This window comes from Stigmatopora argus, chromosome 7 (assembly GCF_051989625.1).
Source record: "Stigmatopora argus isolate UIUO_Sarg chromosome 7, RoL_Sarg_1.0, whole genome shotgun sequence".
Classification (NCBI taxonomy): Eukaryota; Metazoa; Chordata; class Actinopteri; order Syngnathiformes; family Syngnathidae; genus Stigmatopora; species Stigmatopora argus.
Window position 1 is genome coordinate 1,610,587 of NC_135393.1, and position 11,709 is coordinate 1,622,295.

The following is an 11,709-nucleotide window of genomic DNA, read 5'->3' on the forward strand; positions in this document are numbered from 1 at the left end:
CCGCCTTTTGCAGACCTACACTACGAAAGTCACAGAGGAAGAACTTGCCCTACCGAAAGGAGACCGCACAGACCTGATTCGTTTCCGCAGTGGACACCACCCCTTGCTCCGCCGTTGGCTCCCCCTGTGGAGTATGGAATGTATTCTTATGCTTTTTATTAGTCAATTGGTTTATTTAGTGTAGTCACTAGAATATAATTTTGCATAGCCTAGTGGAAATTTCCATCATGACACCTATTAATTAGGGGCGCGTCATCTACCATGACACGCCCATTTCTTTGTTCATATTTTCCCGCCTAAAGTTTGTATCAACACCCGTTTTATGTCACGTGACCTTTGTCAATAGAGCTGGCTGATTTGTGGGGGGCAGGTAGGGATTCAAACTGGTCAGGCTGGAGGATAGACGCATCTCCTGGCGCTGGCTACTCTGACTCCCTCCTTCAGCTGAAGCTAGAAAAACTCATCAAGGCTGTCTCTGTGTGCTTCCTCTAATTCGAAGTTATTGAATGTATATGGATTCGATCCGACACCACCTTATGGGGAAATCCGACTCGGATCGCTGCCGCCTGTGCGACGAGGAAACTGAGTCGTCTGAATACCTATGGCTCCGCTATCCGGCCTTAATGACCGAACGCTACCATCGCGGCCTGGGCAACTCCCTGGATGAACTGCTGAGGGTAATCCTCAGGTGCCTGAGGTGAAAAAGAAGAAGAAGAACAGCACCGCTATTTTGTGAGTTTTTATTTTGTCATATTTTCACTGTAGTTTACAATGTTTTAACAAAAATTCTTTCTTAAATAGGTAAAATTCGTCATCCTTTCTTTTGAAATTGACCGTCAGTTTTCCTTACTTTTTCCTAAAAGGCATACTACTCCTGCTTCTGTATACCTGTACATAATTGTATACACGTTTGCTGTGTAACTGAAATGTTCCTTTCTCATCTAACCCATTTTTCAAAAGAGAATTTTTTATAGCGCAACAACTGTCTTTTAGTCCTAAATAACAGTTTTAAACTAATAATTAATAAATAGAGGTTGGCATTGAAAAACAAAAACATGTATGATAAACAGGGAGTAGTCCCACATTGTGTTGATTTGGGGTCAATAGGTCCAATGGCTTGGAAGTTATTGAACAAATTGGATGCTAATGACAGTTATACATTCATTCATCCATTCATCTTCCATACCGCGCATTCTCGAAAGGGATGCAGGGGTTGCTGGAGCCTACCCCAGCTGACTATGGGCGAAAGGCAGACTACACCCTAGACTGGTTGCCAGTCAGCCATAGGGCACACAGAGACACAAACAACCATCCGCACTCACATTCATACCGCCACCAGTGGGAATTGAGCCCACACCCTCCCCCACTGAAGTCAGGCGAGTAAACCTCTACACCACGAGGCAGCCAGTAATGCATAAATAATTAGTAAAGGGAGTTTTTAACTGAAAAGTGTGATAAACAAGGACTAATCCCTCATCACCTGTGTTGATTTGAGCTCATTATGTCAAATGGCCTGGCAGCTATTGAACAAATTGTATGCTATAAGCAGTAATTAATGAATAATATTTAAATGGAGTTTGTCATCGAATACCCAAAAGGTGTATGATAAACACGGAGTAATCACCTGTGTTTATTAGGGCTCAATATGTCAAATGGCCTTGGAGATATTGAGCAAAGTGCAGTAAAAGATATTTAACTTGAGTACCTTCAAGAGTCATCATCTTCTATTTAACTGCCTTTTAAGCGATCCTGTTGAAATTTCATAAATAATGTGTATTAAATGGTATTTACTCATACGACATGGCCTTGATGAGGATTACATTAGAATTTGATGATATTGTTGACGGTGGCCCGGTGGAAAAGTGGTTATCGTGACGGCCTCACAGTTCGGGGATTGAGAGTTCTATCTCAGGTGGGTCCTCCCTGTGTGGAGTTTGCATGTTCTCCACTGGCTTGCATGGGTTTTCTCCGAGTGCTCCGGTTTCCGCCCACATACCTAAAACATGCATTGTAGGGCGGTTACACTCTCTAAATTACCCCTAGGTATATGAGTTTGAGCGTGAATGGTTGTCCGGCTCTTTGTGCCCTGTGATTAGCTGGCCACCAATACAGGGTTTCTTCCGCATGGTGCCCATAGTTGGCTGAGCCCCAGCAATCCCCTTATGAGGATAAGCGGTACGGAAAAAAAATAAATGCTGAATAAATAAAAACTCCTGAAATTTCACAAGAGAAACAGCAGAACATTTTTATTTTTTGATTCGGTACTGTGTACACAAATCTGTGAGAATCAATTGTAACATGTAAATAAACATACATTGGGATATCTTTGCCATATTATTCGTGTTATTAATCTGGATGGACTTTCTTTTAATTTAAACATAATTTTAAAGCAAAACTCAAACATATATTTAAACCTTTTACCAATTATAAAGCAAAACAGAAACATCTGTTTACTATAATATATGCCAACATGCATGAGTGAATTTTAAATTTGGTAAAATCTTAAATTAACCCAAAATAATTAGCACTCTGAGACAAGTGTTGATAAATAATCAAAATTTAAAAAACAAAATAAGGAGAGTTGAGGGACAAAAATATTTCAACAGGGGCCAGCCCGGTGAACGAGTGCTTAGCGCGTCGGCCTCACAGCTCTGGGGTCCTGGGTTCAAATCCAGGTCGGTCCACCTGTATGGAGTTTGCATGTTCTTCGGGCCTGTGTGGGTTTTCTCTGGGTACTCCAGTTTCCTCCCACATTCCTTGCGAGGATAAAGCAGTTGAGAAAATGACTGAATGAATGAAAGGATTTCAACAGGATAAAACAATGAAATGAAAAGACAATTTGTAAAACTCCGCCATGGATACTTTGAAATTTTAAACTTTTGTCGCACTATAATTAAGTTGCTTGATTTTATAAATTAACTATAAAAAACTTTTCTCCAAACTGTTACCAGAAGCGATAAAAGTGGCGTGATAAACTGAATCAACAAGCATTATAATATTAAAAGTCCCATAGTATTTGGTACATTGATTTGGCCCAAAGGTTTGCTCATGTCAGTACTGCTTTGCACGCAAACGTAGTTGTAGTTGTTGCGTTTGACCAAAAGACGGCGATAAGTGCAATGCAGACGCGTTTTCTTTCTTTCTTTTTTTAACATTTTATTTCAAAGAAGAATAATTTCCGCTCGCCTCTGTCTGACGTTTTGAAGAGCCTGTCCAGAATCCTTGAAGAAGAGAGGTGAGTAAGCTTAGGTATTAGCACGTTTTAATGAAGTATTTGTGAATTAAATTTGCTTTTGCTCGCGAATGTTTCCGTTGCATATGTAAACTTGGAAGTTTGATTAGAACCTTAACGTCAGAGGATCTTCTCTGACCTTGGCTCGCAACCCTAGCTGGTGCTACGTCCCCTACCATCCAATTTTAATGTAAAGAAAGAAAACCACTGTATCTACTGTTTTTGTACTTTGTACTGTGCTTGATTAGCTGTTCTAAGTTTGTAATCTCTATGTATTTTCATAAAGTAATTTTGTTAATATTTGGCTATTACAGCAGAAACATTTTCACTTTTAATTGACTGTACAGTGGCTTGTCTTTTTCTGGTTGTCAAGATGGCTAGCCGCCGCGTAGCCCTGAAGGCCCTCGACTGGGTGGCGTTTGCTGAGCGTGTTCCTCCAAACCAGAAGGGCATGTTCAACGCCCTGAAAACCCGCAGTGATGCCATCTCTGCTAAGTTAGTTAAATTTCTTTAACATTGCCGTTTATTGCTAAGTCTGGTTTGTATCTCATCACTCCGAAAGTCTTCACACATTGAGCTTTAAAGTGGCACTAAAGCCTTATTTTTGCACATATTTTATATAGATTACCAGGTTTGTGTAATAATTTTCTTCCTAGTGCCCTGAATGTAATTCTTTGAACTTTTAGTGGGTTCTTATCTATGCCTTTCTGCAACATCCCTTTTTTCATGAACTCATTGGTTGCCATTGACAGCGCTAGACATCCAATCCGTTTGGGCAGTCAAAATGAATTGGATGTCTAGCTCTGGCAATGGCACAATGAAAGATGAGTGTTCACAGCCACTCCTCTCAGTTTGAATGAATTTGATGTCTATTTTTCAATTGCAGGCAATGAGTAAAAGCAGCCTACTTGATGGCATTCTGTGTAGTGCTATTGTCACATTGCAGAGATATAAAGTAGAATTTCTATTCAATATAAACTTTGCTATTTTACAATGATATAATAAATTAGACCTGGGGTATAAAAGAATAACGATAATTCTTGTGCAATATTTTTTGTTAACAATAAAAATAAAAACTTTCGATAAATTGATAATTTTAAACAGCAATTACAAGACACGACCACCACAAGAATGGGGCGCTGTTGCGACATGAACAGAATTTCCAGAACAATAATAAGGAGAATGATAAGTCAACAGGGTTTTTAGCACGGAACATGAAAAGGACAATGACATGGCCAAAATGAGTGATTTGGAGATGCAGGACAACACCGAGCCGATACACTAAAAGATCCAAGTGAATTCTCCCTGGTTATTTTTCTTTTTATAAAAAATAGCTTGAAAATACAGCCATATCTCTACTTACGAATGCCTCTAGGTACGAAATGTTCAGGTTACGATTTTTTTTATATGCAAATGGAGATTCGAAAAAGATCCAAGTTACGAAATCCTCAAAAAATTAAATGCATTTCCTCATCCGTTATTTTATTTTGAAAATATTGTCACTTCACTTTAGAACATCGCTACCTTCTACTGGCCTCTCATTTCATCTCTCTTATTCTATCTCATGTAGTGACAATAAAAGCATTCAATTCAATTCAATTGGCGCTCTCACAACAACTACTATCCATGTTTCAAGATTCTCTCTTACATACCTGTGCACCTCAGCTAAATGCTCCCCTCATTAATGATTGCAATTATTATTATTAATTATTAATGATGCCCTATTACGTTATTAAATACAAATGCAACGCGGCACATATTTTCACGCACACGCACACAAACACACACAGGGCACATGTAAAAGTCTAAAATGTAGTGGACAAAAAGTGGACGGCTTTCGGCCATGGTAGAACGAGCTCTTGCCGTCATCTGGCAGACAAACACGGGTATCACATCCCTATTATAACGGCCGCGGAGGGAACTATTTCAGCGGAACGGCACATTTTCATATGCTTTATTTATTTTAAGACATTAATCAATCATTTCCTTATAGTTTTCTCTCATTTTTGTGTTTCCTCACATCTTTCATACAAAATGGGGACACTTTGACCAATTTTAAAGGGTTTAGTTGGTAGTTGTGTGAGGACTGGAACGAATTACAGTATTTAAGTATAAAGTACACCTACTTACGAAAATTTAAAGTTACAAAAAAAGTTATGAAACCAATTAATTTTGTAAGTAGAGGTACCACTGTACCTGTGGACAAAGAGCAGCCTTATTGAAAATGTCCTTAACCCACTGTCCTCATTTGAGAACAGCCTGTAATATTTTTCTTACTTGATATAAAGGTGTTTCCCCATTCTATGTAAATGTCGCAAAAATCTAAAACTTGTAACGTGGGTTAAATGGATGAAGTTCATTCACCCCTTTTTATTTTATTTTTTGTAAACGGTCATATGTGAGGTAAGTTTACACTTTTTGTGAGGCTGAAAATAGTCTGCTTGCCTTGTCTTCAGTTGATTATTTTATTTACTATGATAGTGCACATCAACTTTTGGTTTGAATAAGAATTTATAAAAAATAAAGCCATCAGTCAAAATTTCTGGTTTTATTGTTTACTTTTCATAGTGTAAGGATGGAGTTGTCTTATCTTTATTGCACAACAGAACATCAAAAATACATTTTAAAATCATATTTTATATTATCTTTTCTTATAAAGGTAACATTTACTTTCATAATTGAATAATGGGGAGCATAATTTATTTCTTATTCACAGAAGTTTGAAGTTTCAAATTCGAAAGAAAAAATATTTGATAGTTATCGTGATTATTGATATCCACTGATATATATATTTTTTATTGTGAAAACAATTTTTGTCATCCCCCTGCTCTTCATGAATATTCGCTCACCTGTGTCTCCTGCTCCAGCGGGATTCCTTGCATGCATAGGTTCATTTCAAGTAGGCCAAAAATAAGAGACAGACAGCAAGGTTACCAAGGGTCCTTAAGTGTTAAATCAAAATGAGTGTCTTAGATTTAATATAAAATCGTGCTGATGGGAATGCTCTCGGACCTTCCCTAAAATAAGCTCACATTAACCATGTAATGATGATTTGAAATCGTGGTGAGGCACAATTTCCCATGCTGGTGAGGGCCATTTGCCTGACATGTCACCTGGGGTAATTAGAAATGTCTTTACATTATACAAATTGAAAAATCTGCCAGATTTTCCACATTGCCAGTGGCACGATTGGCTACAATTTAATTGCAACGTAGCTTCTTTTCAATCACATAGGTTATATATGCTGTTGAACATTTAGTTTTAACATATTGTGAATCCAGCAACTTGCTAACAGCTGAGAAGGGTTAGGTGTTTAGGGTTAGTAGGGTTCATTCTATTTATTTCTCCTACTAGACTGGCTTCCCTGCCTGAGTCTCCCATTGCCATTGACTGGACCCACTACAAGACTTCTGTGGCCAAAGCTGGAATGGTTGAAGAGTTTGAGAAGAAGGTAAATTTAACTACAAACCAGAATCTAGAACAGTGGTTCTTAACCTGGGTTCGATCGAACCCAAGGGCTTCGGTGGAGCCTCTGACACGGAGGTCAAGACACATCGACTCATTCCTATTCACGATAACATGACTTGCTTGATCATTACTGGCTGCAGATGACCACTTGACATTGCTTGGCCAATCAGTGCTGCAAGGAATTTACATATCTTGAATTTGAAAAAAATCACATTTTATTTCGCACTAAAGTAGGGTTCGGAAGCTCCAACAAGGTTAAGAACCACTGATTAAGTGTCTCCAAATTATTCCACAAAGGGCTGCAGTGGGTGTATTTCATTCCAGTCAAACATGATTACACAATTTCACCAATCTGGTCTTTTACAAGGGTAATCAGCATACCTTTACACGTTCTTCTTTTGTTTATAGTTCAAAGCACTGCAGATCCCCAAACCTGTTGATACACAGTCAGGTGACATCAACGCGCAGGAGCAAGAAGCGGTCAGTGTCAACCTAAACTATTCCATCCTTCTAGAATATATTTGAACCTCAATGTCTCATTATTTCACAAAACTTTTATTTCACCAGGACAAAGACGCCAAAGCTTACGTGGAGGCGTCAAAAGCTCGTATTGCCCAGTATGAGGAAGAGGTGAGAGTGCCAAAAATAATTGTTGTGTATCCTTAAGGAATAAGGATTAAATTTCGTAACATAGAGCCACCTTGCCCAAATTTCACTTAATTTAAAGGCGTATTCACACCAAAATAGTCCTAGTTTGCTTTCTTTGGTCCGCACCAAAATTCATTTGGTCTGTTTCCTTTTCCTTCTCACATTGCAATTTTTGCAAAAACCCAGGTTTTGACAACAATCCTGCGTATGTTGCAATATTTTGGTACAGTGGTACCTCGACCTACGATCAGCTCGTGGTACGATGAAAATTTCGATCGAATAATTCGCCCGCGATACGATCAAAATTTCGAGATGCGTCCAAGCCAGCTGGCCATGACATGAGAGGCTGTTTATCATTGTAGCCCACTGTCTTTTTTTTGCCGCATCTCTTTCGTGTATAACGGATATCTACGAGCACTGAACGATTTATTCAGACGAGTTTCGACCAGGAAATGCACAACGCGCATGTGCGGGCAAAAAGAGGGCTTTCTGGGTAATGAAGTATACTCGGGCACACAACACTGATAGGCAATGGCACCCTTTCTCAGAACAAAACTTCATTACCCACAATCAATACGTGGGTAAGCTCAGCTATTGCATTTCCTGTTATTCTTTCCTTAGCCTTAGCTCCCGCGATCGCTCCTTCAAGACTACTTCTCGTGGGCAAGTGGTCGTCCGTTATCCTATTGTGAGGACATTTGTGTGCATCATTTTCGGAATATTTTGAAGGGAATACAACAGCAAACAGCCCATCGACGGCGAACGTGAGGGTAGAGGCGTGGCAAACCGCTAACCCGGAAAACGAAGGTAAAAAAAGATTAAAACAAAATTAGAATTCAGTTTTGTGTAAAGTTACATTAAACGTATGTTTGAGTGTGTCTGTATATATTAATCCAAGTTAATTTAAATTTGTTTGTTCGTTTACGAGTGCCGTGGATAAAGTCCCCCTCCGCCTCCGTGTATGTCGCTGTCTCTACCCTCCGCGAAATGCGTCTAATTTTACTTCTATTAAACACATTTCATTACTATTAAACCACTAGTTATGTGTTACTTTGTTAATAGATGGCGAATTAGAAGAAAAAACATTTTTTCCAATCCAATATCCTGTTTTTGGTGTTTTTTCAGAGGGTTGGAACAAATTAATTTGTTTTTAGTTCATTTCAATGGGAAACGTCCGCTCGAGTTACGAAAAGCTCGACATACGATCTCAGTCCCGGAACGGATTAAGATCGTATGTCGAGGCACCACTGCTGTAGTGCAATTAAAATTAGACAACTCCCTCATTGCACTATGAAAAGTAATGAATAATAAAACCTGCAGAAGTTTTGACAGGCATCTTTATTTTTATAAATTTACTGTCAAACCATATTGCTGTGCAATATGAAATAAAATCACAAACGCTCTCCATCAACCTCACTGAGTTCAAGCTGTTTTTATAAGGAAGAATGGGCAAGAATTTCAGTCTCGATGTGCAAAACTGATAGAGAAATACCTAAAGTGACTAGCAGCTTTAACTCCAGCAAAAGGTGGCGAAAAAACTTAATGCTATTTCAGGATTTTCTTTGTTAAAAGGTTTAAAATAACAATAAATTTTGTTCCACTTCATGATTGTGTCCCATTTGTTTTTGATTCTTGACAAAACGTTTTAATTTTATATCTTTGTTAGAAGCCTTAAATTTGGTGATAGGTTGAGAAGTTCAAGGGGGCGAATGCTTTCACAAGGCACTAGCTGAGTGGAGATTAGCTCAAGTCATATCACAAGAAAAAAAAGAAGAGGCCAATTACCTGTTTTTCCATTATGTTCTCAAGCTTAACTAGTCATAGCTGTAATTTATTGTATTCCGACCAAAAAAATGAAATGATGCCCACCTATCCTATGGTGCCTGTTTTTGTAAATGACCCTGTACTCAGGAATTTCTTTTGTCATAATGCTACACTCGCTTCATAGTTTGTGTTTAAGCACACCCTAAGGAGTATCATCAAGAGAATGTAATTTTAACATTTTACTGAGAAAATATGAAACTCGTTATGTATACACATGCAAAAAAAATCTTTAAAAAAAAACGCAAGTTACAACAATGTTGTGATTTATAGTTAGAAAAATGTGGCCTGTTTGTTCATGCATTTTACATACTCACTCTCACCCTTTTCTTTTTGTTCACAGTTGAATAAGTTTCGGAATATGATTCCCTTTGACCAGATGACCATTGAGGATCTGAACAACACCTTCCCTGAGACCAAGTTGGACATGGTCAAATATCCATACTGGCCCCACAAGCCAATTTCTGAATTGTAATTAATTCATTGAATTGCCATTCACCTCTCAATAAAAAATACACATTTTGGATGAGTTTAATGGGTCTGTCCCTGGCCACCATGCATTGTCTTAATTTTCAATATTCGTAATGATGTTTGCTTTTCATTATGGATTTAAAATTACTTCAGGTAAATATACCACTTCCCACATGAGCAAGACACACACAAAAATCAGCTGTGGCCTTTAGCATTTGTTGCAGGCTGAAGGCAGGCTGTCAAATCGCCACTGAGACGTTTTTTCTTTTTTTTGTGCTAACTTTGACGTCCATTTCTGTCATTCAATCAGTCTCAAAACTTGGTAGTTATGCTGGGTCAGCCAGTGTCTTGTTGCTTTGTGCCTGATTTTTTCTTGTGAAAACAAAGTAACATTGCTACTTTCATAATTGAGAAACTAGTCAAGGGTAAACCTACGCATCTGCAAACATCGTTCAATCGTTGGACAAAGCAGTGTGGGCTGTGTCAGAGCCATGAAGAAAGAGTTGACACAGCTTGCTGCCAGTACTTTTTCAGAGAAGTAATGATAACTCTACTTTTCAAAAGTAATTTCAACTATACTGTTCACAAGACATGCAGTGCCTTGAAATATTATTTGGTCCCTTCCTGACTTGTCACACACAAGTTTCAGAACATCAAATCAATTTTCATATGAGACAGGCAACCTAAGGAAAGAAAATGGTCTTTCTAAATGATTTTATTTACCAAGGCAAAAAAAATTACAAACTTGTCTGGCCCTCTGTGAAAAACAATTGCCCCCCTTTGTTCAATCAGAAAATAACTGACTAATCACAATTGTAGGAAAGCTCAGTTCAATTTCACAAGCAACACCCACACCTGATTACCAATGTCAGACAAAGTGAAGTAGGCTACAAGATCAGAGCACCATGTCACGATCCAAAGAAATTCAAGAAGAAATGCGTAAAAAAAGTGATGGACAAAGCCGTTTCCAAAGCTTTGGGGTTCCAGTGAACCACTGTCAGGGCCATTATCCACAAATGGAGAGAACTGGGAACAGTGGCATATCTACCCCGGAGTGGTCGGCCAGCTAAAATGACTCGAGTGCGATGACGGCTCATCCAGGATGTCACAAAAGAACCTAGAAAAATATCGAAAGAACTGTAGGCCTTGCTGGCCTCAGTTAAGGTCAATGTTCATGACTCTACTATAAGAAAAACACTAGCCTGTACTATTAGAAGAACACTGGCCAAAGCTGGCATCCATGCCAGAGTTCCAAGGTGAAAACAATTGCTGTCCAAAAAGAATATAAAGGCTCGTCTTACGTTTGCCAAAACATCTTCATGATCCTCCACACTTATGGAAGAACATTCTGTGGACTGATGAGTCAAAAGTTGAACTTATTGGGAGGTGTGTGGCCCGTTACATTTGGCGAATAAATGGCACAGCATTCCATCAAAAGAACACTATACCAACAGGGAAGCATATAGTGTGATCGTCTGGGTCTGTTTTGCTGCCTCAGGACCAGAACGACTTGCTGTAATTGATGGAATAATGAATCCTGCTGTCCACAGCAAGTTTTGAATGACAACGTCAGGCACTCAGTTCGTACGTTCAAACTCCAGTGTTATTGGAGCATGCAGCATGACAACGATCCAAAGCACACCAGGAGGCCCACCTCTTAATGGCTAAAAAGAAACAAAGTCAAGGTTTTGGAGTGGCCAAGTCAATGTCTGGATTTAAATCCTATTGAAATGATGTGTGGTCGGAAACAGGGTGTTCATGCTAGAAAACCCTCTAATATTGCAGAATTGAAATCTGCATAGAAGTGTGGGCCAAAATTCCCGTAAAGGCGGCACAACCCAATAATAGGCTCAAGGGGCCAATTACTTTTTCACAGAGGGCCAGACAAGTTTGTATTTTTTCTGCCTTGGTAAATAAAATCATTTCTAAACTGCATTTTCTATTTCCTTGGGTTGTTTCTCATACTGAAATTGGTTTGATGATCTGAAACCTTTGTGTGTGATAAATATGCAAAAAACAAATCAGGAAGGGGGCAAATACTTTTTCACGGCACTGTAGATGTGTAATTT

The 11,709-nt window shown here is 38.8% G+C and overlaps 1 protein-coding gene across 1 annotated transcript; it reads left to right on the forward strand.

The window, feature by feature from the left end:
• Positions 1–3,072: 3,072 nt before the first annotated feature.
• On the forward strand, positions 3,073–9,693 carry LOC144077870 (ATP synthase peripheral stalk subunit d, mitochondrial-like). Its single transcript, XM_077605949.1, has 6 exons — positions 3,073–3,235; positions 3,606–3,727; positions 6,587–6,683; positions 7,109–7,180; positions 7,268–7,330; positions 9,513–9,693. Exons 2-6 carry the CDS (start codon positions 3,606–3,608, stop codon positions 9,642–9,644), a joined length of 486 nt encoding a protein of 161 aa, XP_077462075.1. The 5' UTR covers positions 3,073–3,235; the 3' UTR covers positions 9,645–9,693.
• The last annotated feature ends 2,016 nt before the right edge of the window (positions 9,694–11,709 follow it).